At 42.3% G+C, this 23,370-nt stretch overlaps 1 protein-coding gene and 1 pseudogene across 2 annotated transcripts in view; one reads left to right on the forward strand and one right to left on the reverse strand.

The window, feature by feature from the left end:
- Positions 1-23,370, reverse strand: part of LOC118390656 (glutamate receptor ionotropic, kainate 4-like) — a 79,555-nt gene that overhangs the window by 12,498 nt on the left and 43,687 nt on the right. The window contains exons 8-10 of one of the 2 annotated variants that reach the window (XM_052529688.1): positions 11,661-11,765; positions 4,646-4,753; positions 1,140-1,322 (exon numbers count right to left, since the gene is read on the reverse strand). In XM_052529688.1, the coding sequence (XP_052385648.1) occupies positions 1,140-1,322; positions 4,646-4,753; positions 11,661-11,765 (396 nt within the window). Of the gene's footprint in view, positions 1-1,118; positions 1,323-4,645; positions 4,754-11,660; positions 11,766-23,370 lie in introns of both variants that reach the window. The other variant, XM_052529689.1, reaches the window with a different exon arrangement.
- On the forward strand, positions 10,075-10,124 carry LOC118390803 (uncharacterized; annotated as a pseudogene).

Genomic DNA, 23,370 nt, shown 5'->3' on the forward strand with positions numbered 1-23,370 from the left:
CCGAAAGACTTCCCCATAGCATGATGCTGCCACCATCATGCTTCACAGTAGGGTTGGTGTTTGGGTTCTTAGCACCTCCCTGATCAAGGTCCTTCTTGCCCGGTTGCCCAGTTTGGTCAGTGGGCAGCTTTAGACAGTCTGGGTAGTAACATATTTTTTCAATTTCCCAATGATAGAGACTACTGTGCTCTTAGAACATTTGAACACACTAGAAATTGTTTTATACCCTTCCCCAGAAAGAATTGTGATGAAGCACATTTCTCAGAGCTCTACAGACAGTTCCTTGGACTTCATGGTATAGTTTCCACTCTGACATGCACTGTCAACTGTGGGACCTTATATAGACAGGTGTGTTTCTTTTTCAATTATGTCCAAACAATGAAATTGGCCACAGGGGACTCCAGACAAGTTGTAGTGACATCAAGGATGGTCAAAGGAAATTAGATACACCTGAGCTCAATCTGGAGTGTCATGGCAAAGGGCTGTGAATACTTCTGTAAACGTGATATTTCTGTATTTCATTTTCAATAAATTTGCAAAAACGTCTAAACATGTTTTCACTTTGTCATTATGGGGTATTGTGTGTAGATGTGTGAGAAAAACATATTTAATACATTTTGCATTCAGGCTGTAATGTGGAGTAAGTCAAAGGTTATAAATACTTTCTGAAGGCTGTTGCACCTCAACAGCTAATTCACAATATCTTGATTCTTCATTCAGATTCAATTAAAAATCAAGATATCTTGTTTGGATCCTAACATTAATGTATGTTTATTATCCGTTATTTGGAATGTTATCTTTAAAGGACAATCCCCTTCCAATGACTATTTCAGGAGGATGAGTAGGAAACATATCTTGTGTAATCAGCAAAAACATACTCAGCCATCACCATGTTTTGAGACGTCATAAGACACAGGTGATGGCTGGGTATGAAACAATAACACTACAACAGGGTTTTTATATAATTTATCTTCTACTACCTACAGGTGGTATAACTTGTGACTGCAGTACCTGTGACATCAAGACATCACCTTACCCTTACTATACAAACATAAGTGAATAGAGAGGGAGAAGATTTTTTTGCCACAATCACACTGCAACACTCACTCAGTGCTCACCCTAGAGATGAGCTCACCCACCATGCCCGTCCAGGTGCCGTTGGCACTGGGCACGCCGTACACGCCGTCCGCCACCAGCCGCAGACGGTAGCTGAAGTGCAGCAGCTCGGCCAGCTCTCGCAGCATGTCTACACAAAATCCTTCGTAGCGCTCGTTGCCCTCCAGGGCCTGGTGTTCGGACCTCAGCATCACGTAGGGGTTCTCCTGCATGAAGGGGCATCAGACTGGTGCAAGCTGAGATGTGTGTGTGTGTGTGCAGGGGGAGGCAGTTTGTGCAAGTGTTAACGTGAATTCGCATGCACTGGTGTGTCATCACGAAGTGCTTCCGTCATCATGAAGTGCTTCGAGAGGTTAGTCAAAGACCATATCACTCCTCCCTCCCCGACACGCTCGACCCTCTCCAATCCGCCTACCGCCCTGACAGATCCATGGATGATGCAATAGTATTGCACTGCACACTGCCCTTACACACCTGGACAAAAGGAATGCATACCTATGTGAGGACGCTGCTCATCGACTACAGCTTGGCCTTCAATACCATAGTGGCTTATAAACTCAATACAAAGCTCAGAACCCTGGGTCAGAACTCCTTCCTATGCAACATTACTTCCTCGACACTGGTCCTCAACACGGGGGCCCCACAAGGCTGAGTCCTCAGTCCCCTCCTGTAATCCCTGTACCCACAACTGCGTGGCCTCACACAGTTCCAACTCCGTCATCAAGTTCGCTGACGATATAACAGTAGGCCTGATCACCAACAATGACAAGACAGCCTAAAGGGAGGAGATAGGTACTCTGATAACATGGTGTCAGGGAAACAACCTCTCCCTCAACGTTAGCAAAAGAAAGGAGCTGATTGTGGACTTCAGGAGGAACCAGGCTGGACACACCCCCATCCTCATCAACGGGGCCGCTGTGGAGCTGGTCAATAGCTTCAAAATCCTTGGCATACACATCTCAGAGACGCTGAAATGGTCTAACCCCACGCACCAGGTGTCACAGGAAGGCCAACAAGGTCATCAGGGACCCCAGCGCCCAAGCCATGTCCTGTTATCCCCATTTTAATCATTCAGATGGGGGCAGTACAGGAGCATCATGGCAAAAAATGAAAGACTGGCCAATAGTTTCGACCCTGCAGACCATTAGGCTGCTGAATAGCCACTACTCCCCTTATGGACCCTCCCTCACCCCTCATTACTCCCCCTCATGGAAATGTACCCGCCCGCCCACACACTCAACTCTCATTTACCTTACCTGCTGCTCCCCTAATAGACATTCTTTCTCCTCATGCCCTCTCCCCCACCAAAACAACATCCATCACTGTCACAGTTGTTGATATGTGGATAATCTTGTGACAAAGCTTAAATTGAAATTTGTTTTTTTATTTTCGTAATAAGGCTTGCTTCCCGCTTATGGCTAGAAAGAAGCTTGTTCAGGCCACTTCTCTCTGTAATTGATTATGGTGATTTGTTGTATATGTATGCAACCTCCTCCGTCTTACAGAGACTGGACTCTGTTTATCATGTATCCTTGCGCTTTATTACAAATGCCAAGTCACTCACCCACCATTGCACATTGTACCAAATGGTAGGTTGGACCTCACTTTATATGCACAGAAAGATACAAATATGTGTTCATCTACAAAGCCCTTTTGGGTAAACTCCCTCTTTAACTACTCTGTAGTCTGGTCTCCTTCACCACCAGCAGTTACCATACCTGGTCTGCTAGGTGGTTGCTACTTAAAGTTCCCAGGACAGTCACAGTATTAGGCAAGACTGCCTTCTCTTCTTGTTCACCAGATGCATGGAATAATCTACAATCCATGTTTCATCTAGATATGTTAGTGCTATTTATATTGTTGTTATATTATTGACTATTTTCCTAATTTTATTTCACTTAATCCTGCTTGTTGGAGCTCGAAGCCTTGCAATCAAACCTGCAACCCTGTACATGTGAATATTAACACTCTGAATATGAATGTGTGTATTGTGGTTGAGTGTATTTGCATGGTTCAGACTCAGCACCAAATAATAGCTATCTTGCAAGTGGCTTCAAACTGATGTAACCTTGTGTGGTGTGTGGTGTGCATGCCTCTGTCAGAGAGAGAGTGGGAGTGTGTGTGTGTGTCTGTGAGAGAAAGAGAATGGGAGAGTGTGTGCGTGCATGTGCATGCCTGTGTCTGTGAGAGAGAGGGAGTGTGTGCGTGTGTATGCATGTCTGTGTCAGAGAGAGAGTGGGAGTGTATGTGCGTGTCTGTGAGAGAAAGAGAATGGGAGAGTGGGTGTGCACGTGTGTGTGCGCACGCGCATGCGTGCATGCCTGTGAGAGAGGGAGTGTGTGTGTGCGTGTGTATGCATGTCTGTGAGAGAAAGAGAATGGGAGAGTGTGTGTGTGTGTGTGTGTGTGTGTGTTAGGCTAACTGTGCTAGTGTGATTCGTAGGTCTCTCGACCATGACTCATGCCCTCCCTTGGGCCTCCCTCAGTTCTTCTCTGTGTTTCCATCAGTTTCTGACTAGGCTGCTTTATTAAAGCTCTGAGCCAATGCGTTTCTCTCTCAGTTATCCCTTAATGAGCCACACACAGTCGTTAATTCACAATATATTTAACTCACTTCATTAAGATAATGACTCAACATTTCCCACCTGTGTTCATTTGAGACTTGAGGTAATGAAGCAGCCTGCTTCAGGTTGCCTGGGATGCCATATGGGTGGGGTCAGCAGTTTCGTAACTATTCTATTGGTTCTATTGTGCAAGTCAATCAATATGCAAGCTGAAGGACATGTACAGTAAGCCTATGTATGTAGCCAAGACAACCAAATAGCAATGCCACACACACACACACACACACACACACACACACACACACACACACACACACACACACACACACACACACACACACACACACACACACACACACACACACACACACACACACACACACACACACACACACACAGTGTCTACCAATTAAAAACAGTAGCTACCAACTACAGTATTCTGGCTGAATCTATAGTTGATTGAAGGGTTCATTTGATAATTTTTCTGTCTCCATGTAACAAAATTATGAGAAAATTCTAGTCATGCGCCGGTATTTCATACCCAGTGGACCAGGTCAAGCAAACGCAAATGAAGAAGAGACAGAGTCCATGGAGAATGAGCCTTGAGGAATTTATATTTTTTTAAGGGCACCAATTAGGTTGTACCTCAAATAAGAAGAAACGCCAGTCTCTCATCTACCGAGGTCAACGGTGAAAGCGTCTGGAACACTTGGTATGCTTGTGCTTAATTGAGTTGGCAGATGGATTAAAAACAAGAAGAAGGAACAAGTAGTAGAGCCAAAAACAGTGTCGTGTTCACTAGGAGCGAAAGCAAACAGGCTGAAACGGGGCGGGACTACCTGAACTTGTCCAATAAGAAATGGTTGTTTTCGCTTTCCATTGCAAAACCTTTTTCTACAGTGTGCACTAATGAATACACCCCTGCAAACGTTGAAATAGTGTGGCGGAAAAAAAAGATGCACTCACCAAGATGGTGGTGATGGTGAGGGTGGTGTTGAAGATGGTGCCGGCCATGATGAGGATGTTGATATTGCTCTCCATGGACAGACCGTGCTCCGAATGCCACTCACCAACCTGGGAGGGAGACAGAAAGAAAAGAGAAGATGGGTAGAGGGTTGAAGGAAAGAGATTGAGAGAAACAGGGTGGTGCTGTGCTTTCAAACCAAGGTGCATGCACAGCAAAATGAAGATGAAAACATATTCAGCAACTCAGTAGTAGAAATTGAGGTATGTTTGAAAAATTCATATGTTATTGCTAAAACCAAAGTGTTTTGGCAAATACCTTCATCAGGATATTTCAGAGTTGCTGAATTTCTTTTCATCTTCAATGTTCTCCTCAGAATAGAAAGTGCAAGCTCATTCAAATTGACAGCTTCCGTCCGAGTTGCCATGGTTGGATTTGAATCAGAATTGAAGATACAGTTGGCTGTCTCATAGGTTTCATCCCAAATGGCATGGTTTCTTTCCCTATTCTCTGTGAAGTGCACAACTTTTGACCAAAGTAGTATGAAAAGTAGTGCACTGTTGGGGATTAAGGTGCCATTTGAGAATATAGGGTATGGCTCCTTTCCTTCTCGCACCATGCTTTGTGCTGAGTGAGAGGGAGGTGTTACAGTAGTCTTCTATACAGTTAGGGTTGCATAATTCATTGAACTTTTCCAGAATTTCCAGGTTTTCCCAAAATCCCGGTTGGAATATTCCTGGAATCAGGAGGGAATAAGAAGGAAATCTGTGAGTCCTCCAACTGGGATTTCGGAAAAACTTGTGAATGTTTTTTGAATTTTGCAACCCTACACACATAAAAAAAAATATAATACTACAGGACATACTTTAGAAATCTGTAGCATACTATACTACATACTGTAGTAGCCCTCGATCATGTGTAGTATTTACTATATAATTCTGTATTAAACTGTAATAAAACATTGTATATATACACACACTATAGACTGTATTGACATCTTAAGGAGATGATTGTGGACTACAGGAAAAGGAGGACCGAGCACGCCCCCATTCTCATCGACGGGGCTGTAGTGGAGTAGGTTGATAGCTTCAAGTTCCTTGGTGTCCACATAACCAACAAACTAGAATGGTCCAAACACACCAAGACAGTCGTGTAGAGGGCATGACAAAGCCTATTCCCCCTCAGGAAACTAAAAAGATTTGGCATGGGTCCTGAGATCCTCAAAAGGTTCCACAGCTGCACCATCGAGAGCATCCTGACTGGTTGCGTCACTGCCTGGTACGGCAATTGCACGGCCTCTGAACACAAGGCACTACAGAGGGTAGTGCGTACAGCCCAGTACATCACTGGGGCTAAGCTGCCTGCCATCCAGGACCTCTACACCAGGCGGTGTCAGAAGAAGGCCCTAAAAATTGTCAAAGACCACAGCCACTCCAATCATAGACTGTTCTCTCTACTACCGCATGGGAAGTGGTACTGGAGTGCCAAGTCTAGGACATAAAGGCTTCTCAAAAGCTTTTACCCCCAAACCATAAGACTCCGGAACAGGTAATCAAATGTTTACCCGGACTATCTGCATTGTGTCCCGCCACCCACCATGCCCTCTTTTACGCTACTGCAACTATCTGTTCATCATATATGCATAGTCACTTTAACCATATCTACATGTACATACTACCTCAATCAGCCCGACTAACCGGTGTCTGTATGTAGCCTCCCTACCTTTATAGCCTCACTACTGTATATAGCCTGTCTTTTTACTGTTGTTTTTATTTCTTTACTTACCTATTGTTCACCTAATACCTTTTTTGCACTATTGGTTAGAGCCTGTAACTAAGCATTTCACTGTAAGGTGAATACCTGTTGTATTCGGGGGACGTGACAAATAAACTTTGATTTGATATTTAATTTGCATATAACACATCCATTCCCCTCCCCCATATCCCAATTTCAAATCAGGCTTTATTTGACAAATGAAAATAATAGAGTAAAAATATTTACTACACAACAAACAAGATAAAAGAGGAAAAGCTAAACATGTGTTTTACGATCTCTTTGAAATAAACTCAGCAAAAAAAAGAAACGTCTCCCTCTCAATGTTAACTGTGTTTATTTTCAGCAAACTTAACATGTGTAAATATTTGTATGAACATAACAAGATGCAACAACTGCGACATAAACTGAACAAGTTCTACAGACATGTGACTAACAGAAATGGAATAATGTGTCCCTGAGCAAAGGGGGGGTCAAAATCAAAAGTAAGTCAGTATCTGGTGTGGCCACCAGCTGCATTAAGTTCTGCAGTGCATCTCCTCCTCATGGACTGCACCAGATTTGCCAGTTCTTGCTGTGAGATGTTACCCCACTCTTCCACCAAGGCACCTACAAGTTCCAGAACATTTCTGGGGGGAATTACCCTAGCGCTCACCCTCCAATCCAACAGGTCCCAGATGTGCTCAATGAGATTGAGATCTGGGCTCTTCGCTGGCCATGTCAGAACACTGACATTCCTGTCTTGCAGGAAATCACGCACAGAACGAGCAGTATGGCTGGTGGCATTGTCATGCTGGAGGGTGATGTCAGGATGAGCCTGCAGGAAGGGTACCACATGAGGGAGGAGGATGTCTTCCCTGTAATGCACAGCGTTGAGATTGCCTGCAATGACAACAAGCTCAGTCCGATGATGCTGTGAAACACCGCCCCAGACCACGATGGACCATCCACCTCCAAATCGATCCCGTGGTGAGACAAAACCGCGGCTCGTCAGTGAAGAGCACTTTTTGCTAGCCTGTCTGGTCCAGCGACGGTGGGTTTGTGCCCATAGGCGACGTTGTTGCCGGTGATGTTTGGTAAGGACCTGCCTTACAAAAGGCCTACAAGCCCTCAGTCCAGCCTCTCTCAGCCGATTGTGGACAGTCTGATGGAGGGATTGTGCGTTCCTGGTATAACTTGGGCAGTTGTTGTTGCCATCATGTACCTGTCCCGCAGGTGTGATGTTCAGCTGTACCGATCCTGTGCAGGTGTTGTTACACGTGGTCTGCCACTGTGAGGATGATCAGCTGTCCGTCCTGTCTCCCTGTAGTGCTGTCTTAGGTGTCTCACAGTATGGACATTGCAATTTATTGCCCTGGCCACATCTGCAGTCCTCATGCCTCCTTGCAGCATGCCTAAGGCATGTTCACACAGATGAGCAGGGACCCTGGGCATCTTTCTTTTGGTGTTTTTTAGAGTCAGTAGAAATGCCTCTTTAGTGTCCTAAATTTGTATAACTCTGACCGTAATTGTCTACCATCTGTAAACTGTTAGTGTCTTAACGACCGTTCCACAGGTGAATGTTCATAAATTGTTTATGGTTCATTGAACATGCATGGGAAACAGTGTTTAAACCCTTTACAATGAAGATCTGTGAAGTTATTTAGATTTTTTCGAATGATCTTTGAAAGACAGGGTCCTGAAAAAGGGACATTTTCTTTTTTTGCTTAGTTTATATCCAGTTTCAGCACCTCTCAGGTTCTCTGGCAGGCTATTCCAGAGGCTGGGGGCATAATAACTAAAGGCCTCTCCATCCCTCTTGGTCCAAGGCTTTGGGATGGTTAAAAGGCCAGAGGGACCTACTGGGTATATAACTTAAAAGCATGTCTGACATGTATTGGGGTGTACAATCGTGGATTAATTTAAAAAACAATAGAATAATCTTCAAATTAATTCTAAAACTCACAGGCAGTCAGTGCAGAGACCTTAAAACCAGTGTAATGTGTGCTCTCCATCTGGTCTTGGTCAGTACCCGTGCTGCAGCATTCTGTATGTTTTGCAGTTAACCAATGGCGTTCTTGGGTAGACCAGACAGGAGAGCATTACAGTAGTCAAGCCTGCTTGTAATAAAAGCATTGATGCATCACCCTGAGAGAGAAACGGCCGCACGTTGTCAATGGTGGTAAAAAGCTATTTTGATCACATTGCTAATGTGTGATTCAAAATTTTTTTTACAATCTAAAATAACACCTAGGTTTTTTTACCTGGTGTTTTATCTTTATTGCCCATGAATTAAAATGTTCAACGAGATTCTTTCTGAGCCTTGGCTTAAACAATTTTCTGGGGTATTTTAACCCCTTTTTTCTCCCCAACTCGAGTCATGCATCCCCCATGACCCTCCAAACCACACTTCTTAACACAGAAGGCAGCCAACACCAATGTGTCGGAGGAAACAGTCTTCAACTGACAACCTTGTGGCAGGTACCCGGCTCGCCACCAGGAGTTGTTAGAGAGCAACAAGCTAAGTAAAGCCCCCGGCCAAACCCTCCTGTAACTTTGACGACGCTGGGCCAGTTCTACACTGCCCTATGGGACTCCCGATCACAGTTATGTGTTATGCTACAGCCTGGGATTGAACCCAGGTCCATAGTGACACCTCTAACACTTAGACCACTGCGCCACTGCGCCACTGAGGAGGACTGGTCTTGGAGGAAGTTGTGAGCATCCAAACATTTAAATCACTAAGTCTAATTTATCCATGGAGCTAGAATACTCTGGTGACACAGAAATATAGCAGTGAAAATAAATGCAGTGCTTTATGATAATGCTGCCAAGGGGTAACATATATCAACTGAACAGTATCGGACCCAAAATCGAACCTTGTGGAACGCCATATTGTTAGTATAATTTAATTATGCCAATGTGCTTTCATCAATTGAAAGCCCTTCATCTATTTTATGAGAATTTGTAAGATTTCTTGTTTGCATAAAATAGACGCAGACCAGTCTCTAAATAATAGGTAATAGAATTTATTCTCGGAGCGCGCTCCCACTCAAACACATGCATTAGTTTAAATACAGATCATGACGTCATTTCACTGTCTTAACCGAACCCCCCCCCTCGACAGGACAAAGTAAGGTGAAAAGTTCATTCTATCTTACTAACACACTCCCAGATAACTTTTGACCCCTCAACATTATTGATCACCACTGAACTGACAGGTTTAATTAACAGAAACCCTAGGAATGCACTCACTGCCTAATCTAAAAACCCCAGAGCTAAGTTTCATGTTGGGTCAACCATAGGCTAACGACCTTATGTGTTTACACAGTCCACAAACCATTTGTTCCTGCCCAGTTGGAATGGTTTTATTACTCCTTTCTCCTGTCACACAATTTCTTCTTATGAACTCATATTGTCTATTAAACATACAGAGTATAAGTTTACCTAGACTCAATTCTATTTAAATGGGGATATTGTTTATTAATTTATCCATAATAAATCCATAATAAATTCAACAATATGTGATATGTATTTTCTCTGAGTTTTGTTCACTAAGGGTGACAAAAAAAACCTCTCAACCGGTTAAATAAACCAATTTGTGCCAGCCATGAGTGAGAAACCCACATGCCAAGTATAGACCATATTATTGTGTTCCCATATTATTGTGTTTCCTGGAAAATGTGCTCTTTTAGTATTTGTCCAGTAGGTTTCCTCAAGGAAACTTCTAACTAGAAGATAATAAAACAAAAACACTATAGCAAATACTACAGTAATGTCTGCAAAAATAACAGTAAATACTATAGTATACTACAGTAATATCCATTAAAAAAACACTACAGTGAATCCTACAGTAATGTCCACAAAAAATCTTGAGTAAATACTAGAGTATATACACACACAATAGCTTTTAAACTATAGTATTTATACTATAGTAAACTATAGTATTTATACTATAGTAAACTATAGTATTTTTATGTGTGTACCTGCAAGTTAACTATACAGTACACTATACACATAAATAGATATTGGATATGGGTTTGCAAGAATTTAAGAAATGTATTAATTTGGGTCACACATAATATTCTGGTAGCGGGGGAAAGATGCAAATGACATTACATCATGCAGTATGTTCCATCCCAAATGTAACCCCTGGTTACAAACACTGCAGAAAGTGCACGTCATCATACATTTAATTTCATGCGCAAAACACTGCTTCAAAGCCTAAAGATAAATTACTACCTTTACAAGTCATGCCCTGTAGACCAACATTGAAGTTTCCCCCTTTCGACATTTGGATGTCTGATGAAATTTGGCCTGTTGACTGGAAATGCTCAACTACAAATGCTTGCAATTTCATACTTAATCCTTTCACTATTCACAGGTTCCTATTGTAAGATACCTCTGAAAAGAACACTGGCAGGCAGACACACAATGTCTTTGTGTCCTCTGCAATGCTACAGTATCTAGGGAGGGCACAGCAAATCCGACTTTCCGTGACATCTTTTCATATCACAGAATCAATAATATTGATATTGTCATGTATTCTTAGCCAGAAGGAGACATCTCAGTAAGAAACAGAAAAGTATACACGGGAACAATTAAGAGAACATCTTAAAAGTAAAGAAAACATTTTGGGAAAAAAACATTGATAAAACAACAACTAAAAGAGTGATAAAATCCCTGACTACAGGCTATGCAAAAATATTTTTCAAACTTAAACACCTCAACCCGACTATGTTGTGAAGCTTGGTTTTTGAAAGCTCTGCCCTAATTTATCTTAATCTTAGTATATAATCTAAAAGCAAATCTAAAAGATATTAAAAATGTTAAATTAAATGGTGGAGTCAAACATGTCACATTAACTGGAGGCAGGCATCGTGACAGAATAGCACTGGGCCCTGCATCTATGTCTGCCACGGCTTGTTTACAAATGCACTCTTCATGGTGAGGGATCAAAAGAAGTTCTTTCAAACATCGTTTCATATGGTAACTTCTTTTTCAAGATGCCTTCATGAAAAATGTACGAGCTAGAGCTCCATCTCACAACCTCCCCTTTAAATGTCTGCCAAATGGCACCTTATTCCCTATTTAGTGCACTAATTTTGACCAGGGTCAAAAGTAGGGAACTACATAGAAAATAGGGTGCCATTTGGGACTCAGCCTAAACCTTGGCCTCAGACTGTAGCTCTTTATATATAGTTATACACAGTAAATCCCAGTCTGTTAAAGTCAGTGGTTATTGTGTGTGCAGTGTAGCTTTACCTGCCTTAGCCCCTCTGAGCTGCTCTGTACGACCCTCAGGGCGTAGTTGAAGCGGTGGCCTTTGCTGTTGAACTCTATGTGTCCAGTTAGACCTTCCAATTCTACCTGTCAAAGACAGAGCAAAAGGAGAGGACATACTGGGCTGTGCATCTCAATGAGAGCTCCAAATGGTATTGCATTAAAACATATACAAACACAATTCAGTATATATAGTCTCTGTCTGGCTCAGTTGATAAGAGCATGGCGTTAGCAATACCAAGGTTGTGGGTTCAATTCCCACAGGGATAATTTCCTATAAAGTCATTGGATCACATTCACATATTAAAATGTTGGCTATGGATCCAGAGTTCTCGCCCCTCCAGAAACCTCTTTCTTAGAACCATAGAACACACCGATTGGCACGTGTGTTTTTCTGTTGCTCATTCAGTCTTGGAAGTGTGTTTCCTGATCAATTCCGCGTTTGGTTAATGAGGTTTGTCCCCCATGAGACACTGTAGACTGGGAAGCCTATTTCGCTTCCTCAAAATCCCCAGAATGAAGATATCTGGAATTAATTTTGACTTATTGTCATTTTGTTATTTTGGCCGATGATGTTTTAGATGCACAATTTTATATCTAACTAGGGTGTTTGATGCAGTATTTCTCAAGTAACATAAATGCGTGACGCGTTGTCTTATGTAAACAGCCATTGCTGCTGGGCAGGTCTGCCTCTATGCTATTGGGTAGAGAGCAATCACCGCAGCTGTTCACCCCATGTTAGTGGGCAAATGGACATCGTCAAATCAAAACCTAACCTTCATTTACCTAGTGTGACACATGTATGTTCCAAACTCTGTTTTAGACCAGACTGACTTTATGACCAAAATTATCAAATTTACACTTCGTAGTCAATTTTGACACGAGAATAACTGTTTCTGACTCATATCGATTTCATGTTCTTAGGGATTTGTTGCTTTTTTAAAAGGCAGTGGCTCTTTAAAGCTAAGGATCCGGATCCTGTTCTTGCGCATGTGTTATTTTACACACACATTCATTTTTCTAACGTAGCTGCTGCTCACAGTCCCCCTCCCTTTACACTCTTCTGAACCATGTTTAGCCAATGTTTGCAATGATGATGAAAAAAGAACATTCAATTGCTAATTAGACTGCGATGGGCAAGTTCATTTTGCATCGCCAGGTGCCATAGTTAATTGCCATATGCTGATATCATGGCGAGAGTAAATAGCTGCATGTACCTCAGCAGCTAAGAACATAAAATCGCTAGACTGCCTATTTGTGTCATGCTTATGTTTGTACGAACATGTATTTTGTGTAAAACATGTAAATAGCTGTATGTAGCTTACTCCTCTCCTGAAAAAAAAACGTGCAATTGTGCTTTTACTTAATGAGGCATGGAAGGCAATAGTTGGAACAGTTTTGTGTGCAACATGAAGTTGGTAGGATATGCTAGTGACGAGACAAAGGCAATCAAGTAGGGGGAGCGGCAGTGGAGCACTCAGCACAGCAGCTAATTAGGCAGCGGTGTGGGCACTCAGCTACGTAAAAACAAATAGTGTGTAGTTGCTGAAATATCTGTATTTTTAGCGTGGGAAAATTGAGATACAGAAATTCTGTATAGGTAGCCACTCCGTAAAATGTTTACACGCAAAGTAGTGTCTGGACAGAAAGGTACTTCAGAGAATCATGTTATGGTTGGGAAATCATTGCTTTTAGTGCATATGGTTGACAGTGTGTACTGAGCTATTCTGGAGAGAGCATTCCAAGTTTATGACTAAGAACCGGACAAAGTCAACATGTTGCAGACGCTCATAATCGTATCTTGGCTTGGAGACCTTTACTCCAGGAGCAGTGTGATTCACTAGGTGACAGGCAAATGACAGGCCTGGATAACAGCCCTGATAGAGTGCATACTGTGTGAGAGAGACAGAGCACATTGTGTGTGTGTACATGGGTTGTGTGTGTCAGGGTTGGGCTCAATTCAAATTGAAGTCAGTCAATTCAGTATGGATTTTAATTTAAAATCCCCAAATTTCAAACCTTTGTTTCTCTCAAAGGTTTTTTTACTTGAATTTGTTTAAATGGTTCTACAGACAACAGAACAGGTAGAGGTCAGAACACACATGGATCCCCTACCAAAATCAAACCCACCCCAACCCCCATGCTCTAACAGAACACGCTTCCCCTACCAAATCAAACCCCATCCCAAAACCAGACTTAAAGCATGCATGATACAATGAGTAATATAAATCAAATAGTATTGTTTTTATTTTAATGGACTTTTAATGGAGTTGTGAAATTAGCTGGGTCCATGTCTTCTACAAAGGATAGGAAAGGTTGCCAGATATTATAAAATTAAATTGTTGATCCCTTAACGGGTAGCGTATTTTCTCTAGCTTGAGATGTTGCATAACTTCCTTTTTCCAAATGGTTAAAAATAGGAGGAAACCGATTCTTCCACTTAAACAGTGTAAGACGTCTAAATAGAAGAGTAGTAAATGCCAGTATGTTGCCCATAGAATTGTTTAGAGGGGTGTCATGATGTGGCCCTTTCTGGGTGTAGATCGTGGCTTTCCCCTCTCTCACTCTCTCCTATGCCCAGGTTCTGTTATCTCAGGTCGTAAATTCCTGGCGGAGACTCTCTTCCCCTTTTCATGCAGAGAGGGAGACCACAGAGTGAACAAAGAATTTCACGTGGCCGAACTCCTAAATCTCCAAAATGGGAGAATGAAACAATATGTCCACTTGTGAGAATGGTCCGTGGACACTTAAGGGACAGTTATGTAGAGTGTGTTTAATTTGGTGACCACATGAAGGACAGGAAACACACATAACTATATCTCTGAATGTGTACATTTCTCAATTATGGTGTTTGCATCTAACTCCTGTAAAAAAATGAATGAGTAAAGATGAAACTATTTGTGAAATGATGTAATGTGATGTTAACCTTTAATTATGAGATAATTGCAATCCCTGTAAAATTTAAACTTGCCAGTGGCCACGCCCCCGTGAGCACAGACATGATCTGGCGTCATGGAACCGTCCTTTTCTATTGTTATGAATAAATCAAATCAAATTTTATTTGTCACATACACATGGTTAGCAGATGTTAATGCGAGTGTAGCGAAATGCTTGTGCTTCTAGTTCCGACAATGCAGTGATAACCAACAAGTAATCTAACTAACATTATATTAAGTAGCATTGTTTAAAGTGGCTAGTGATATATTTTACATCAATTCCCATCAATTCCCATTATTAAAGTGGCTGGAGTTGAGTCAGTGTGTTGGCAGCAGCCACTCAATGTTAGTGGTGGCTGTTTAACAGTATGATGGCCTTGAGATAGAAGCTGTTTTTCAGTCTCTCGGTCCCAGCTTTGATGCACCTGTACTGACCTCGCCTTCTGGATGAGAGCGGGGTGAACAGGCAGTGGTTCGGGTGGTTGATGTCCTTGATGATCTTTATGGCCTTCCTGTAACATCGGGTGGTGTAGGTGTCCTGGAGGGCAGGTAGTTTGCCCCCGGTGATGCGTTGTGCAGACCTCACTACCCTCTGGAGAGCCTTACGGTTGAGGGCGGAGCAGTTGCCGTACCAGGCGGTGATACAGCCCGCCAGGATGCTCTCGATTGTGCATCTGTAGAAGTTTGTGAGTGCTTTTGGTGACAAGCCGAATTTCTTTAGCCTCCTGAGGTTGAAGAGGCGCTGCTGTGCCTTCTTCACGACGCTGTCAGTGTGAGTGGACCAATTCAGTTTGTCTGTGATGTGTATGCCGAGGAACTTAAAACTTGCTACCCTCTCCACTACTGTTCCATCGATGTGGATAGGGGGGTGTTCCCTATGCTGTTTCCTGAAGTCCACAATCATCTCCTTAGTTTTGTTGACGTTGAGTGTGAGGGAAATTCCTGACACCACACTCCGAGGGCCCTCACCTCCTCCCTGTAGGCCGTCTCGTCGTTGTTGGTAATCAAGCCTACCACAGTTGTGTCGTCCGCAAACTTTATGATTGAGTTGGAGGCGTGCGTGGCCATGCAGTCGTGGGTGAACAGGGAGTACAGGAGAGGGCTCAGAACGCACCCTTGTGGGGCCCCGTGTTGAGGATCAGCGGGGAGGAGATGTTGTTGCCTACCCTCACCACCTGGGGGCGGCCCGTCAGGAAGTCCAGTACCCAGTTGCACAGGGCGGGGTCGAGACCCAGGGTCTCAAGCTTGATGACGAGCTTGGAGGGTACTATGGTGTTGAATGCCGAGCTGTAGTCGATGAACAGCATTCTCACATAGGTATTCCTCTTGTCCAGGTGGGTTAGGGCAGTGTGCAGTGTGCAGTGTGGTTGAGATTGCATCGTCTGTGGACCTATTTGGGCGGTAAGCAAATTGGAGTGGGTCTAGGGTGTCAGGTAGGGTGGAGGTGATATGGTCCTTGACTAGTCTCTCAAAGCACTTCATGATGACGGAAGTGAGTACTACGGGCGGTAGTCGTTTAGCTCAGTTACCTTAGCTTTCTTGGGAACAGGAACAATGGTGGCCCTCTTGAAGCATGTGGGAACAGCAGACTGGTATAGGGATTGATTGAATATGTCCGTAAACACACCGGCCAGCTGGTCTGCGCATGCTCTGAGGGCGCGGCTGGGATGCCGTCTGGGCCTGCAGCCTTGCGAGGGTTAACACGTTTAAATGTCTTACTCACCTCGGCTGCAGTGAAGGATGTTTTCGTTGCAGGCCGTGTCAGTGGCACTGTATTGTCCTCAAAGCGGGCAAAAAAGTTATTTAGTCTGCCTGGGAGCAAGACATCCTGGTCCGTGACTGGGCTGGGTTTCTTCTTGTAGTCCGTGATTGACTGTAGACCCTGCCACATGCCTCTTGTGTCTGAGCCGTTGATTTGAGATTCTACTTTGTCTCTGTACTGACGCTTAGCTTGTTTAATAGCCTTGCGGAGGGAATAGCTGCACTGTTTGTATTCGGTCATGTTGCCAGACACCTTGCCCTGATTAAAAGCAGTGGTTCGCGCTTTCAGTTTCACGCGAATGCTGCCATCAATCCACGGTTTCTGGTTAGGGAATGTTTTTATTGTTGCTATGGGAACGACATCTTCGACGCACGTTCTAATGAACTCGCACACCGAATCAGCGTATTCATCAATATTTTTATCTGACGCAATACGAAACATGTCCCAGTCCACGTGATGGAAGCAGTCTTGGAGTGTGGAGTCAGCTTGGTCTGACCAGCGTTGGACAGACCTCAGCGTGGGAGCCTCTTGTTTAAGTTTCTGCCTGTAGGCAGGGATCAACAAAATGGAGTCGTGGTCAGCTTTTCCGAAAGGGGGGCGGGGCAGGGCCTTATATGCGTCGCGGAAGTTAGAGTAACAATGATCCAAGGTTTTACCACCCCTGGTTGCGCAATCGATATGCTGATAACATTTAGGGAGTCTTGTTTTCAGATTAGCTTTGTTAAAATCCCCAGCTACAATGAATGCAGCCTCCGGATAAATGGTTTCCAGTTTGCAAAGAGTTAAATAAAGTTCGTTCAGAGCCGTCGATGTGTCTGCTTGGGGGGGATATATACGGCTGTGATTATAATCGAAGAGAATTCTCTTGGAAGATAATGCGGTCTACATTTGATTGTGAGGAATTCTAAATCAGGTGAACAGAAGGATTTGAGTTCCTGTATGTTTCCTTCATCACACCATGTCTCGTTAGTCATGAGGCATACGCCCCCTCCTAAATCCCCCTCCTCAGGAAATCCTCTTCAGACTAAGCAAACCCCCAGTGTGAGCTGTGGTTGCAATGGTTGAGTACCAGGACTAGAAATCCATACCAGGTGGCGCATTGGCTACACAGCTGGAAATGGTTCAACTCTGTGACTATCGATCCCTACAGAATAAGAGCAAATCAGCTAGAAATGATGTAAACCTGGGATGCGAATACCGACAACCGCCGAAACATCTACTCTAAGAACATTGGACGCCTGACGTATCCATTACAACAGACACTATCAGCAGCCACCGATAGAGCTACCACAATGAGTAACCAGAGACTCTCTGATGAACTGACTCTCCAGCAGACGGACCGACGATTCCAACAGAGAAGACAACGACATATGGGCATAAATATATTGATTGCAATTATTCCCAAATGAGCGAGCGTTCATGTGCAAAGGATTAGCATTTCAATTAATACAATTATCCACTGTGTGTAGTGATCAATTTTGTCTGTCTTTCTCGCTCCACACCCCCTTTTCTTTGTATAGCAGGCCGTCATATCGGTTTAGCCCAATAGGGGATCTCCCCTATCATTGTTAGTAACCAATATCTACTGTTTGTTATGTATTTCTGTGATTATTTAGTTAGTAAATAAATGTTTAAGCCAATTGGTGTAAAGAGGATTCATACACTGCTCAAAAAAATAAATAAAGGGAACACTTAAACAACACAATGTAATTCCAAGTCAATCACACTTCTGTGAAATGAAACTGTCCACTAAGGAAGCAACACTGATTGACAATAAATTTCACATGCTGTTGTGCAAATGGAATAGACAACAGGTGGAAATTATAGGCAATTAGCAAGACACCCCCAATAAAGGAGTTGTTCTGCAGGTGGTGACCAGACCACTTCTCAGTTCCTATGCTTCCTGGCTGATGTTTTGGTCACTTTTGAATGCTGGCGGTGCTTTCACTCTAGTGGTAGCATGAGACGGAGTCTACAGCCCACACAAATGGCTCAGGTAGTGCAGCTCATCCAGGATGGCACATCAATGCGAGCTGTGGCAAGAAGGTTTGCTGTGTCTGTCAGCGTAGTGTCCAGAGCATGGAGGCGCTACCAGAAGACAGGCCAGTACATCAGGAGACGTGGAGGAGGCCGTAGGAGGGCAACAACCCAGCAGCAGGACCTTCAGGAGGCTGAAGAAATTCGGCTTGTCACCAAAAGCACTCACAAACTTCTACAGATGCACAATCGAGAGCATCCTGTCGGGCTGTATCACCACCTGGTACGGCAACTGCTCCGCCCAGAACCGTAAGGCTCTCCAGAGGGTAGTGAGGTCTGCACAACGCATCACCGGGGGCAAACTACCTGCCCTCCAGGACACCTACACCACCCGATGTCACAGGAAGGCCATAAAGATCATCAAGGACAACAACCACCCGAGCCACTGCCTGTTCACCCCGCTATCATCCAGAAGGCGAGGTCAGTACAGGTGCATCAAAGCTGGGACCGAGAGACTGAAAAACAGCTTCTATCTCAAGGGCCATCAGACTGTTAAACAGCCACCACTAACATTGAGTGGCTGCTGCCAACACACTGACTCAACTCCAGCCACTTTAATAATGGGAATTGATGGGAATTGATGTAAAATATATCACTAGCCACTTTAAACAATGCTACTTAATATAATGTTTACATACTCTACATTATTTATCTCATATGTATACGTATATACTGTACTCTATATCATCTACTGCATCTTTATGTAATACATGTATCACTAGCCACTTTAAACTATGCCACTTTGTTTACATACTCATCTCATATGTATATACTGTACTCGATACCATCTACTGCATCTTGCCTATGCCGCTCTGTACCATCACTCATTCATGTATCTTTATGTACATATTCTTTATCTCTTTACACTTGCGTGTATAAGGTAGTAGTTTTGGAATTGTTAGCTAGATTACTCGTTGGTTATTACTGCATTGTCGGAACTAGAAGCACAAGCATTTCGCTACACTCGCATTAACATCTGCTAACCATGTGTATGTTATAAATAAAATTTGATTTGAGTATCTTAGAAAACATCTCAAATTGATAACCAGAAATCTGTCAATTTCGGGCATGTCCAAAACGTGTAATAAAGTAGCAGGAGCCTGTTTACATCAGTCACAAGTGGGATAGTCTAAACTCAGATAATTTTTTACCTTTGACCAATGCAGCCGATTAACTATTTTAAATTGAATTACAGCATGTCTTAGACATATAGATGAAGTATGTATTCTCTGAAGCATACTCTACCAAGTTTTATCTGAAAGTTGTTCACCTAAATCCTTTAACCATTAGTTCTTAAGAGAGTTCAGGGACTCCAGATTGTACGCGTTTAATAATGTAAACAGTGCATTCGGAAAAAATTCAGACCCCTTGACTTTTTCCACATTTTTTAATGTTATAGACTTATTATAAAATGTATTAAAAAAAAAAAAATTCACCCTCAATCTACACACAATATCCCATAATGACAAAGCAAAAGCAGGTTTTTAGAAAATGTTGGGGTCATCGTCCTGTTGAAAGGTGAACCTACGCCACAGTCTATGGTCTTGAGTGCTCTGGAGCAGGTTTTCATCAAGGATTTCTCTGTACTTTGCTCCGGTCATCTTTCCCTCGAGCCGGACTAGTTTCCCAGTCCCTGCCGCTGAAAAACATCCCCACTGCTTTATGCTGCCACCACCATGCTTCACCGTAGGGATGGTGCCAGGTTTCCACCACGAGTGACGCTTGGCATTCAAGTGTAGAGTTCAATCTTGGTTTCATCAGACCAGAGAATCTTGTTTCTCATGGACTCCAAGCGGGCTGTCATGTGCCTTTTACTGAGGGGTGGCTTTCATCTGACCATTACCATAAAGGCCTGATTGTTGGAGTGCTGCCGAGATGGGAGAACCTTCCAGAAGGATTTTTTATTTTATTTAATCCATTTTAGAATAAAGGCTGTAACTTAACTTAATTTGGAAAAAGCCAATGGGTCTGAATACTTTCCAAATGCACTGTAGATCAAGCGTATGCCCCCTTTGATATAAGGGTTCACTTTAAAAAATGAATCTAGAAGGGAGGTAGGTTGGTGTGATGGGAAGTGACAAGAGTATGAAGATACCTGCAATTGCGTAGTTGTGTACCTGAAGAAATGGGATCAAGGAATATTGAACATTTCAAAAGATGCAAAATCCATATCAATGTACATGTCGTTCAGTGAGGAGATTCCTTTCCCAGACCAGGTATGAAACTCCCCGCCTAATACTGATGGAGATAATTAATGGTTCTTTAATAATGGGGCAGAAGTTGAAAATTCACTGAGACCAAACGATTGCCTAGACTGTTCCAGAATTTTAGAGAATGTTTCTCAATAGAGTTTTTAGTGTATTTGGAAACAGGCTCAGCTAATGCAAGTTTTGAACAGAGCAAGGCAGCTAAGGAAGTGGGGCCATAGGATGAGATCTTCAGGCCTGTAACATCAGGGATTTCTGTCATCCAATATAGAATGATATTTAGATTAGTGCTAGACTTCCGAATGAGATCTCTGCAATACGCTTTTACGTAAATTGTTCCAGAAAAAAAGCAGATAACAATTTATCTATGGATTAAACATTTTAAAAAACATTGTCAGAAAGATAGGAATACATTGAAATAAGTATAGAAACCTAGTTAATTCTTCTGCATTTATAAAGATCTTTGAAATTGTGTGTGACCCAAATATTTCAATTTCCGTCACTGAAGGGCACATGACTAAAATAGGTTTGCATGGCAGAAGGATTAATAGGCAGCAATTGACTTTGTAGATTAACCTGAGACCCAGATACTTCACCAAATGTCTTTAGTAGAACCAAGATCTCTAAAAGACCAGTTAAAAAAGCCTCAGACATCTATTATATAATGTCATCCACATAAAGTGAAACTTTATTCGAAGAGGGGGCTTAGAGCATACCATTGATAGTGGTGTTATTACATATTGCTATGGCTAAAGGCTCAATTGCAATGGCAAACAGCTGAGGGGATAGAGGACAACCCTGTCTTATCCCACGTTGAAGTTGGAAAGTATCTCTACATTGCAATTCTGTAAAGAAATTTGCCTCTATGAACCACTCAAGTTGTTTTTATTCTCATTATATGTGAAATACATGCTTGCCTCATTGTTGAGGAGTATGATTCCTCAAATATGGAAACCAAGAGAGGAGAGAGTTGATCTGATTATTTTTTAAATAATTAGCTTGGAAGTCCGTCGGATTTACCACACTGCATAGATTTAATTGCCAACACAATCTCTTCTACAGCGAACTGTTCTTCTAATTCAGCAGTTCTCAGGGTCAACTGTAGGAATATCTAAATTCTCAAAGAAGGTGTCAAGTAATGTGACATTACCAGTGGATTCCGAAGTATATAATTGTGATATAATTGTGACCTCTAATTGACCTCTAAATGATCAATACATGTGTTACATAGCCCATCAGTTCTCAGGTATGGTTTGATTTGCGGTTCTCTGAGCAGCTTTTTTCAGCTTGTCAAGTTGAAAGGAGATCAAACTCTGTATGAAGTGTCAAACGTTGTTTTAGTAAATCTGGGGATGGAGAGTGTGAATATGCCATTTCCAAATCAAGATTTATTTGTAAGTTCCCCTAGGTATGGAATATCCTTCCTTAATCTTGCGCTGTACGAAATAATTTGGCCTCTTAGATCAAATCAAATTTTATTGGTCACATACAAGTGATTAGCAGATGTTTTTACGGAAGTAGCGAAATGTTGTGCTTCTAGCGCTGACAGTGCAGTAATATCTAACAAAATACACAACATATACCCAATACACACAAATCTAAGTAGGAATGAATTAAGACTATATACATATGGACGAGCAATGTCAGAGCGGAATGGACTAAGATACAGTAGAATAGTATAGAAAACAGTATATACAGTGGGGCAAAAAAGTATTTAGTCAGCCACCAATTGTGCTAGTTCTCCCACTTAAAAAGATGAGAGAGGCCTGTAATTTTCATCATAGGTACACTTCAACTATGACAGACAAAATGAGAAGAAAAAAAATCCAGAAAATCACATTGTAGGATTTTTAATGAATTTATTTGCAAATTATGGTGGAAAATAAGTATTTGGTCAATAACAAAAGTTTCTCAATACTTTGTTATATACCCGTTGTTGGCAATGACAGAGGTCAAACGTTTTCTGTAAGTCTTCACAAGACTTTCACACACTGTTGCTGGTATTTTGGCCCATTCCTCCATGCAGATCTCCTCTAGAGCAGTGATGTTTTGGGGCTGTTGCCCAGTGAAACTTAACTTTACAGCTGGCAAAAGTGACCAAGCAACCAGCTGTCCCTCTCACGAGATTAGGCCTAGCCATATAAATTCAGGTGGAAAAAGATTACAGATGACAATATACAATAACATTTTTCAAAAAATAGCTAATAAAAAAAAGGTAGAAGAACAATAAAAACAAAAACAAAAATACTCTGAAGTCTGGTATGAAAAAGAAACACACCCTGGTCACCTAATAGAACAAGGTAATCCCGACGCAGATATCCACACATAATGTGCTTGTAGTGGGGAACACTAAACCTATCCAGGAGAGAGCCCTGCTGAAATAGTGAAGGGTTTAAAAACAAGTTGCGCATAATAAATAAATAAGAAATACTTATTTACAACTCAAAACTAGGCTATTTTAAAAGAAAGTATAAAACATTTTATAAATCACATCTTACAGCAATACCACTAAGTTGGCAGCAATGTCTTTAAAGAAATGACGAAACCTAATAATAAAACTTAGCTTTATCTACCCTGGATACTGGTACCATCGATAAATAGAAAGCTTTATCTACCCTGGATACTGGTACCATCGATAAATAGAAAGCTTTATCTACCCTGGATACTGGTACCATCGATAAATAGAAAGCTTTATCTACCCTGGATACTGGTACCATCGATAAATAGAAAGCTTTATCTACCCTGGATAC

The sequence above is a fragment of the Oncorhynchus keta genome, chromosome 11 (genome assembly GCF_023373465.1).
Source record: "Oncorhynchus keta strain PuntledgeMale-10-30-2019 chromosome 11, Oket_V2, whole genome shotgun sequence".
Lineage (NCBI taxonomy): Eukaryota > Metazoa > Chordata > Actinopteri > Salmoniformes > Salmonidae > Oncorhynchus > Oncorhynchus keta.